Here is a 10,735-nt window from a genome sequence, read left to right on the forward strand (position 1 = left end):
ATAATATCTATTAATACCTGATATTCCGTTTAAATCAGTCCTCATTCACTAGTTGTGCATCACTACTATCATCTTTGACATTCTCAGGTTTAACCCATGTTTCCTAACCAGCTGTATTCTGGCAAAGCACGCGCATCATCATTTCATTTTTTCTCTCATCTCACCTCACTTTTTTAAAATGTATTTTTCCTCTCGAGTGTATGAGATACTTATTCTTTTTATATGTATAATAACATCAAGGGTTCATGCAGATTGTAAACACAGTGTTTGAAGCCCCACTGATGGGACTGGAGCGCCGCTGCTGGAGGCGGAGCCTGACGCCAGTCCGGCTCAGCTCCGCCAGGTCCGTGCGGCTGCGCTTCGCCGTGTCAACATCGTCCTCTACGGGGGGGTGAAGAAACCAGAGCAGGGCCTTTTTTTTAATGTCAGGAAGTGAGATGATAACCTAAAGGCGCCTCGGCCGCAACATTCGCCTGATTTCCTGCGCTGACCGGACTGCCATGCCGCCGCAGCGAGTGTTCGCCCTGCCGAGGCAGCAGTCCCTGCTGCTGCCAGCGGTCATCAACCCGTTTGTTCAAGACACCAAACTAACCAAAGCTGCTATTATTAAAGTGAGTATGGCGTTTCAGCTGAGTAGGATGCTTAAAAAAAACAGAAAACAGGCAGGCTTTTGAAGAATAGTCATCGCTTTTGGCAACGCGGCGCGCACAGTGTGAGATTACACACACACTCTCTCTCTCACACACACACACTCACGCAGGCTGCTGTGTAACCAAGCAGGGCCTATAATCTGCTCCACTGAGGCTGTGACAATCGGCTTGTAAAGGCTCGTTATGTGCAGCACAAACAATGAGAGCCGTTGTGTGTTTTCTAGAGAGCCGATGTGGATTGTTAGACTTGTGCATATTTGTGCGCTTTGGAACGTCGGGGTGTTGGTCACTGTGGTGTGTGTGTGTGTGTGTGTGTGTGTGGTCTCAGGCCTGCACCGTCTGATGGGTGCATACCCTCCTCTCTTTCTCCCTGCAGTGCGTCCTGCTGGGAATCTTCCTGCTTCCTGTTCGCGCCATCCTCGTGTCCCTGGTTCTGATGGTGACATGGCCAGTGTCCGTCATTATAACCTTCAGGCATCCTCTGAAAGGAGCCGTGGAGCCAATGACAGGCTGGAGACGGTAACTATGGATACTAACACACAGCCTCCCACAGAGGTGGCCAAGCCTCATGGGCACCATCACAGGCTGCCAGCAGAGGCCGTGGCCTTCTGGATATCGCACTCCCTTTGGCACTATTAAAAAAAATAAACTAAATAACAACAACTCAGTTATTACTAAGCACACATTATGCGACCTGTTTGGCATCAGATTTGTTTACATGCACATTCAGTTAATGTTAGTGAGTTTGGCCGACTGTATTATTAACCAGGTGCATCACAAGCCCACCTTCCTATTGATTTTTTTTTGCTGCTGCTGCTGCAGGCCAATGCAAACATGTTGGATTTGCAAAGCATTTGCAAACACTGGCCGTTATTTTAAAGTCTTATCTCTTAACTGACAACAAGGAAGTTAGCTGCCCATCTATTCCGTGCATCTCAATGCAGCTATTGATGAAAGACTACATTGAAATGTACTTTAAAACATGTATTATATCTATCAAAATGGTGCGTTTTGCTAAAGCAGTAAAGCAGGAGAATAAGTGTGCTTCCAGGCTCTCTAAATTGGACGAGAACACAGAGCTAAAGGCAGCGCATTTTCAAAAATAATAACGCCTGACATGACTTGAAGAATGTGCAGCTGCATGCTGTTCTGCCGAATCATGCTTTTGAGATCATATCTGCCTCACAAGCATTACTTCATCTCAGTTCCCCACTGTTCTCAGAAAGGAAATGGTGGTATTACTCAGGGCTTGAGAGGAACTGAAAAAGTGATCTATGTACATTTAGAACTAACTTTTCAACAGTAATCCCAACAATAGCACTAGACAGTACTTTTAGTAATCATAGTCTATGTAATTATTTAATTGTGTCATCAGTTTGACTATATTAGTGTGATTACAGCATGTAAATATCATTTAAGGTCTACAGAATAATCCATAGAAGTGCTTGCAGTGTCGTATTTTACCTCAACAGCCTGCAGCATTTAAAAACACATTCCACTTTGCATGTAGCTGCGTCATGTTGCTGTAATGCACTCAGCTCTTGTGAACTTAGAGCTCAGTTTTCTTAATGATTATGACCAAACATGGTGAGTGACTGAGAGGAAAGCTTATCTTGTTGGGTTACAATATCTATATCCTGTTTATAGATATACTCAGTGTGGGTTGAGGATATCTTTAAAATCTAGGTTTGCTATGAGATGATGTGAAACTCATTTTGAATCAACACGTAACCACGCAGACCAATGCATGATTGTTTTTTGTTTTAAAAAAAAGAGAGTATGAAGCCACTCTCAGCTCACATGCTGGATGGTATGCTCCACACCTTGCGCAATTATCACAAAGGCAAAGGAACTTTGGCCTCAAAACCTGTAAATGGTCTCAGTTCATGTTGCTCTGTGCCACCTGTAAAATGAAGGGGGCCATATCTTAGCCATATTAACCTGATTGGTAATTTAAGCTTCTTACTCTTCAATGCATTGCGTCAGGAGGATTAATGCAGCTATAAATATTCTTAGATTTGTACTCTTAAGTTTGAAGAGTTTTCATTCATCGTTTTGTCACAGGGTTTCAGGTCGTATTAAGACATCCTCCCCTTTCTCTAGATTCTGAGGAAGTAAGTGGTGAAGGTAACTTTCTTTGCAATTTGGGGGTTTACAGGAATGGTGCAACTCTTCCTGTTGCTGAAATTCTTTCCTCTCAGTCCATAAGTTTAAAAAAAAAAGGTCTAAGAATCATGCTGTAAACTTATCTAAAATAGTTTATCAGCCAAATTTATACATCTGGAAAGAAGTTTAAGACTTTCTGTCTTGGTTTCTATCTTAGGATAGTGTAAGAGAGCACAAGATAAACACGCACTTTTCTTCATTCCATTTCTCATAATTTACTAACGCTCAGTAATCCAAAGCATTTCTTGTCATCTGCAGATTTATGTGTCAGAGGGTGATGGCTGCCTTGGGAAGGGCTTATTACTTCTGCATGGGCTTCAGAGTGGTGGTCAAGGGGAAGCAGGTCGGCAGCAGCGAGGCCCCCATCCTGGCTGTGGCCCCCCACTCCACCTTTTTTGATGGGATTGTGTGCATTGTGGCGGGCCTGCCCTCCACCGTCTCCCGTGTCGAGAACTTGGCTACACCCATCTTTGGCAGTGAGACACGCTTTCTTTTGCTTTGTTGTGTCAGTGCAGGGAAGTAGGGGCGTGTGCGCCTGAGGGAACGTTTTTTTTTTGTTCTAGAAACTTCCACTTTGTGTGTGTGTGTGTGTGTGTGTGTGTGTGTAAGAGAACTTGTGAAAATATACACAAGTATGAAACCTATCTGTCATATGGTTTATTTCCGTCTGCCTGTGTGTGACTGTGCAATTTCACACCTTCGATGAGAGTGTGAGGAGCTACTGGAGGCTTTTATGGTATGAAATGCAAGCTAATTAACTTATACTGAAGGATATTAATCAGTTCAATACTTTGGATTTTTTTTTATCTATCTAACTATCCATCCATTATCTATACACCGCTTAATTCTCACTGGGGTCGCAGGGGGGCTGGAGTCTATCCCAGCTGAACTTAGGGTGAAGGCAGGGGACACCCTGGACAGATCACCAGTCTATCACAGGGCTACACTTAGAGACAGACAACCAAGCACACTCACATTCATACCTACGGACATGTTTTTGGACTGTGTGGGAGGAAGCCGGAGAACCCGAAGAGAACCCACGCTGCACAGGGAGAACATGCAAACTCCACACAGAGATCCCGAGTGTCCTCACCAGGATGCGAACCGGCAACCTTCTAGCTGCGAGGCAACAGTGCTAACCACTGATCCACCTTGCAGCCCCTCAATCTGACTATCATTTACAAATTCCCCATTGTAAATTGTTAAGTGTCATGTAGACTAAAATGTAAGATGCCGGTTCTTTGTTGAATAGTCTTACCCCCTAAACATCGTTGTTTGCTCAACAGCTGGTGTAATCTGTGCATTACATTTTCTACCTTGTTTTGTCAGACTTTTTGTGTCCTGACATAACCTGAGTGTTTTACAGCATTGCATAGCTCACATGTAATCATTGGCAACAGAGCTGAGGCAGACCTGTACATGCAGCGCCGTATGGACAATTACAGTGTTTCTACACCTCCCGATGTTTCCGTCTGCCGGGCCACAGATTCTCATCCACATCACAACGGATATCTTCCCTATGTAATACAGTGTGGAAAGAATCTTTTGGAATGTCTTATCCAACCTCTGCAGGCGTCTGCTGTGAGGTGTTTTTTCCCCTTTGTGCTATGCAGTGCTGTAAAACAGTGGCGTCTTTTTTTTTCTTTCTTCTGTATCGCAATAATATGGTCTGTCAACAAATTACAGTGCAAACAGTAAAGACGTATATTTGAATCCTGTCCAGTCTCTTGCAATAGTTTGAAATTACAGTCATCGCCAAACAAGTTACAAGCTTATGCAGATAATCCATGGCCTGGTGTAAGAACTGATACCAGAAATGCATTCACTGCTTTGCAAATGATAAGAATGATTTAGGAAATGCACCATGTAGCCTGTGGTATCATCATTAAGTGACTGCTGACATTGCTTTGCCCTGTTTAACACCAGTTCCTACTTTCCACTCTTCTAAGTGTGTGCTTTTCTGTGGGTGTTTTGCCTTCTCTGCAGGGTTCGTGCGCTGTCTCCAACCCGTGCTGGTGTCCAGAAAGGACCCTGACTCCAGGAAGAATACTATCCAAGAGATAGACAAGAGAGCCAAATCTGGAGGCCACTGGCCACAGGTCTGTCATAACACAAACAAACACTGTCAAGCAAAAATGGCTCTAATATTAATTTGCTGGTATCAACATGAATTATAGCTGCAGAGAAAAAAAAAGTTTGTCAGCTCTGAAACCCCAAGAGCCGTAACTCAGGATGTGGGTTTGGCTTCACGGTTCCCTTTGTCAATTTTGGAGGGTCACACTGTATAATTATGGTTCTTTTCTAAGTGCTGTCCGAGAACGAGCAAAAGTTCATGTTGACTGGAATTATTTCAAAAAGCGCCCCTTGCATATCGTAAGAATCAGCAGAATGCATTGCATACTTGATAACAACTATACAATGTGTGATTTTAACGTTTCTTAATGATTCTTTGCTCTCCAGGTTCTGATATTTCCAGAGGGGACATGCACGAATCGCTCATGTCTCATTACCTTCAAACAAGGTAAGATATAAGATGGAAATTTCATGTAATGTAAACGTGAGCAGATCGTTCTTTTGAAACATAACCTGCTAAATACAGAAAAGAAAAAAGGTCAAATTCAAAACAACTATCAACTATTTTCTATTAAACTGTTGCTTAGAGTACATCAAGTACCCTTAAATCTAATCCACTGAGCAGAAAGGCTACACAACAGACGGAACACTTGATCATACACTCCAATCAGTCATTATGCGACATGGTTTGTACATTGACTTGTTGACTGAAACCCAGAAAACTATCCGGGGTAAAGTCTCACAGATGTCCAGCTCGCATCCATTCGTAAATGCACGTATGTTTTTTGTTCTTCATGATATATTTTCCCCACCCATAGGTGCCTTCATCCCAGGGGTCCCAGTGCAGCCTGTGCTCATGAGGTACCCGAACACGCTGGTGAGTGTTTGTTATTACTATACGGCTCATGTAGCAGACAAAGTGCACACTGTGCTGCACTCCAGAGTTTACACAGAAGATAAATACGGAGAGGCTGAGCCGAAGATGAAGGACGCATCTTGCAATCGCTGACTTCCATCCAAGAATAACACGCGGACCGTCAGCATGCCGAAGCGGAACATTTTTTAGATAGTTATCGTCCTTGTCTATTTTTCATATTTCGGTTCTTGAGTTAAAAAGACAGCAACACTAGGAGCTTAGGTAATACTTAACGCACATACCGTCCCATCCCTGTGTGTTTATGTTTTATTAATCATCATGCATCGCACCTTTTTCCTTACAGGATACAGTGACTTGGACTTGGCAAGGTTTCAGCTCGTGAGTATGCATCAGATTCCTGAATCCTATAGCGTGCATGTTTTACAGAAGCTGTATCTGCTACTGCTTTTTCTGACAGTAAATTCTATTATAACACAACAGCAATATAATCGGCTTGTATTGCAACACCTTTTGGCACCGTTTAATCCACTGTCCTGTTTGTGAACTGTGCAGGAAGACGCTACTGCTTCTAACACTGTGCCAGCTCTACACCACGGTCGAGATAGAGGTAACAGGCTTCCTGCTTTCACTTAGTGCGTGCATCCTAATAAGATGTAGTACATTAGTATGCGAAGCGTCAGTTCTTTGAGATATTACATATAATTGTGCAACATTAGTTTCAAGAAAACTTTAGACGTGAGGAAATGTGTGCAGCTTTACTGGCAGTGAGCCATTCACTGATGTTGACTCGTGCTGTACTCAGAGGTACTATGTCTGAGATGTCTTTTCTGCAGGAGGCGGGGATTTAGCTTCCACGCAGAGGTTTATGAGTTTACTTTCTATTTGACCTTCCTTGTGACTTTTTTTTTTTCATCTGTTTGCTCTGTGTTCCAGTTCCTGCCGACGCACATCCCCACAGACGAGGAGAAGAAAACCCCCGCTCTGTTTGCCAGCAGAGTGCGAGAAGCCATGGCTCAGTAAGTGCGCATTTGTCTTATCCCTGTTATTTCTTATGCCATGCACTTTGTGTTGCCTGGTTATTGAAAGGTGCCATACAACTTTTCCTTGCCTTAAAGTGCACATTGCATTGACCACGTACACAGAAGAACAAAGTGTGTTTATGCAAGAAATAAAAGCAATGAATAACACATATGATGCTTGATGAAAAAAACAAATGATCCGTGGTGGAGAGTTTGCATTTTAATATGATGCAAACCAGTCGTGCATTTATTACTGTCCTTTGATCTACATTAGTGTGCAGTGATTTTGGTTATTGCGCCGCTCTGATCTCTTTAATCTTTGCATATCGTCACTGCCTGCTGCTTGTCGCTCTTTAAAAGCCTTTCAGCTCACCGCTACATATGCAAACTCTCTGCCTTTTCAGGGCTTTGGGAGTTCCAGTGACAGACCATACATACGAGGACTGCCGTCTAATGATCTCAGCTGGTGAGCTAACTCTTCCCATGGAGGCTGGCCTGGTTGAGTTCACCAAAATCAGCCGCAAACTCAAGTAAGACTTATCTAGGCAGGGATATTAACGCTGACATGTGTGCTTGGAGGTTTTGTTGATCATGGCATGAACCTTGTTTTTGTGCCCTGCTCACCTAGTCTGAAGTGGGACAATGTAAGGAAGGAACTTGAGGGTTTTGCATCCATGGCCAGCTCCTGTAAGGGAGGACGCATAACCATCGAGGAGTTTGCCAGATTCCTGAAGCTACCTGTCAACCCAGTCCTCGAGGAGCTGTTCGCATTGTTCGACAGGGTGAGACACCTGTGTAGCAAATATCTGGCTTCATGATTCTACATAACCAGAGCAACTAACATTATACTAATGACCAATAAAGTACTGAACTTTCTTTTGTTGACACACAGCCCATGATGTTCTAATAAGTCTTGGTACAGCAGAAAAACTTCCACTTACAGAATAGTATTATATCACTGTATATCACATGCACCAATGAAAACACAGTTGACCGGACCATCACAGCATGAGGGTTTATACAACCGGAAAAGGGAAATTATGATCAAAGCAGTTCAGACTCCTTCCTCGGTATGTCCACTAGAGATTTGAGTGGAAAGAGAAGATTAAAAGAATAAAAACAACCTCTAACAGCCACTTCAGTGAGCAAAAACAATCCCCTGTCCTCCAGAAGTGTGTGGTGCAGAGGTTCCCCATCTCTAGACAATGGACTTTTGTAGAAACTACTTCTGCTTTTGTCTTGATACTAGATACTACACAGATGTCAGTAAATTACAGGATGAGATTCGATAATGTTTGGATTCCAGGGGATACGTGGTCCCAGAATGTTAAAAGACAAAAATCCAAGACTAAACAGGAGCATCTCGAAATTACATCTTCGGAAATTAAACCCAAAAACACCCACACCAAAACACCTGCGAGCACAAAAACAGTTTGGTGGCTAAAGAAATGTTCATTTTCATTAGGAGTCTCTGGCCCATTACCTGATCCGATGTCTGTAGGCTCCTCACAGTTTGAACAGTTGGCTGTTTCATAATTATGCACCAGCTGAGAGAGAAACCATTAATAATAATTGTAATACAATGCAGCTGACGTTATTCGTCTCACCTCTGAATTCATTACTATCAAAGTGTGTTTGGAAGGATTTAACAAAGCATTTGTGTTGCTGCCTCTTTGACCCTGTCTAGAACGGCGATGGAACCATTGACTTTAGAGAGTACGTCATCGGTGTGACCATCTTGTGTCGGCCAGCGAACACAGAAGACGTTCTACGAATGGCTTTCCAGGTAGGACGGAAAACTTCTACTCAAGCCTGAATGTTGTGCAGAAATTTGCATGGCGTCCACTTCATTGGCTCATCTGGGCTGGCAACACAGCTGTTCTTCACATCCATCGTGCAGATTTAGCTGCTTTATTCATTTCATCCCGATGAGATTTCTGACATGCTGTAACTAAGATTGAGTGTCCCAGTTCGAACTTTACAGCAGTACTGTAGGACGAACAGAGTCGGCATTCAGGCAGACTTGAATAATGTCAAGTTAACAATGCGTATCTGTTGTTGCAAAGCATGGAGATGCTTCTCCGGCCATAAGGTCAGATGTAGTTTTGGACAAACGGTTCTGGTGTTTATGTAATGCAGCTGAAGGGTTATTTTTGTGCGACCGATCTGCCGAAAGTTATTTTTATGTGGGATTTTCTCACCTGCCTACTCGTTTCATACTTTCAATCATTTCCTGCAAATACTCAAAAGCCACCTAGAAATGTCTCTACTTTCTCCTTTGTAGCTGTTTGACACAGATGAGGATGAGAAAATCACCCGGGAGGAGTTTACCGCTCTGCTGCGCTCTGCTCTGGGCGTGTCGGATCTAAACATGGTCAAACTCTTCAAGGAAATTGATGCCGATGGCTCCGGTTTCATCACCTTCAGTAAGTAGATTCTGCACATTTTAGACTTTTATTACCATATTGTATATTAGATATTACTATCCTCATGTGTTTCTCTGTGCCTGTGATTCTTCAGGTGAATTTCAAGCCTTTGCCACGACCCACCCGGAGTACGCGAAGCTCTTCACTACCTACCTGGAGCTTCAGAGATACCAAGCGATTCAGGAGGCAAGTCCGGGAGAACTGGAGCTGACCGGTCAGATCAGTTCAGAGGAAAAGCAAGAAGACAGCACCTCTGATAAAAAAGACGACTGAGACTTAAGACGACCGTGAACTTTGACTGCACTGAGAGAGAAAAAAAAAACTGCAAGACCGTCATCTGCCACCTCGTTGGCGTATAAATAGAAAATTCAAGTTATCGCCACAGCAGAGCCATATTCAGTCAAACGCTTGCGTTTTTATAGACGGTTTTAGAGTGCTTGTGTTTTCAATTTTAGTGCCTTATAGAGATTTTAAAGAACTATTTCCCCAAGTCATGGCACAAGGAGCGTGTTTTGTGACTTTTTACATCTTGTAAAGTTGTGTGTGTGTGTGTGTGATTGTGGTTACGTGTCCATCAAGAGGATAAAAAAAAAAAAAAAAAACAAGGATGAAAATGTGTTTTAATGAACTATCCGAACCAACCTTTAGAGTTCTGATCTTAGAGACAGTGTGTTATGATGTACTTAATCACCATGTTTTGGACTGTTTTTGTGTAGCCTGAGCTTACCTTCTCTTGGACTGAGATGAACACAGCCTTGTGTACCTTATCCTTTGTCTTTGTGTTTTGTTTTGTTTTTTTTCTGTAAATGAGTAAAAAAAAAAAATTGCCAAACCAACACATTTTTAAATATAAGCAAAGAGTCCTTGTGCTTCTGTGTTACAATATAATTAGTGTACAGTAAGCTTTATTAAGATCTTTCCAGTCTGCCAACCCAGAGATATTCTGTATTAAAGCTACGTGTACAACAAGCATAGATGCTGTGCGTTACACTTTTTTCCTGCGCTCAGGGACACAGACCTTGTAAGACGGCTGTATAATTAGCCAGAGGTTTGCTTTGCATGTGTATCCATTTGCATTTCTACTGAAGATCGTTGTTGCTGAGGCAGCAGCGTGTCTGTGCAGCTTTAAGTTTACTAAAGCAAATCAACCACTGAAAATAGGGCAATTTGTGAGCAAAAAGGCAACAGTGTTTCTCCACAACAGCATATTCCAGCGGGGTATGCGTTCAGATTAACTAGAGGCATTGTTATTTATTTAGCAGGGTGTATTACAATTATGTGATTTTTTTTTTTTTCTTTCCTCCCTTTTTTTTTTGTTAACACTGCAAAGTTTGCTTTTTAAAATAAAACAAGAGTACGATTCTCTTATCTGGTTTGTGTTTTTGTATTCATCTCTGAGGAAACTTGTAATGACTTTTACAGACTTTGCTTATAATGAGGCCTAAATGCAATGAACGGGCCGCGGCTGCGCTGCTGGTTCTCTGAAACCGCCACAAGGTGCCAGCAGCTACCTGTCACAACTCT

At 42.7% G+C, this 10,735-nt stretch overlaps 1 protein-coding gene across 1 annotated transcript; it reads left to right on the top strand.

Annotated features, from left to right (window-relative positions):
* The first annotated feature begins 439 nt into the window (after window positions 1-439).
* On the top strand, window positions 440-10,185 carry lpcat2 (lysophosphatidylcholine acyltransferase 2). The gene is made up of 14 exons (XM_008281943.1): window positions 440-611; window positions 1,027-1,169; window positions 3,075-3,292; window positions 4,803-4,915; window positions 5,277-5,337; window positions 5,708-5,766; window positions 6,110-6,144; window positions 6,319-6,373; window positions 6,700-6,782; window positions 7,190-7,315; window positions 7,414-7,567; window positions 8,473-8,571; window positions 9,070-9,211; window positions 9,306-10,185. Exons 1-14 carry the CDS (start codon window positions 501-503, stop codon window positions 9,482-9,484), a joined length of 1,578 nt encoding a protein of 525 aa, XP_008280165.1. The 5' UTR covers window positions 440-500; the 3' UTR covers window positions 9,485-10,185.
* Window positions 10,186-10,735: the final 550 nt, after the last annotated feature.

This window comes from Stegastes partitus, unplaced genomic scaffold (genome assembly GCF_000690725.1).
Source record: "Stegastes partitus isolate 25-593 unplaced genomic scaffold, Stegastes_partitus-1.0.2 Scaffold252, whole genome shotgun sequence".
Taxonomy (NCBI): domain Eukaryota; kingdom Metazoa; phylum Chordata; class Actinopteri; family Pomacentridae; genus Stegastes; species Stegastes partitus.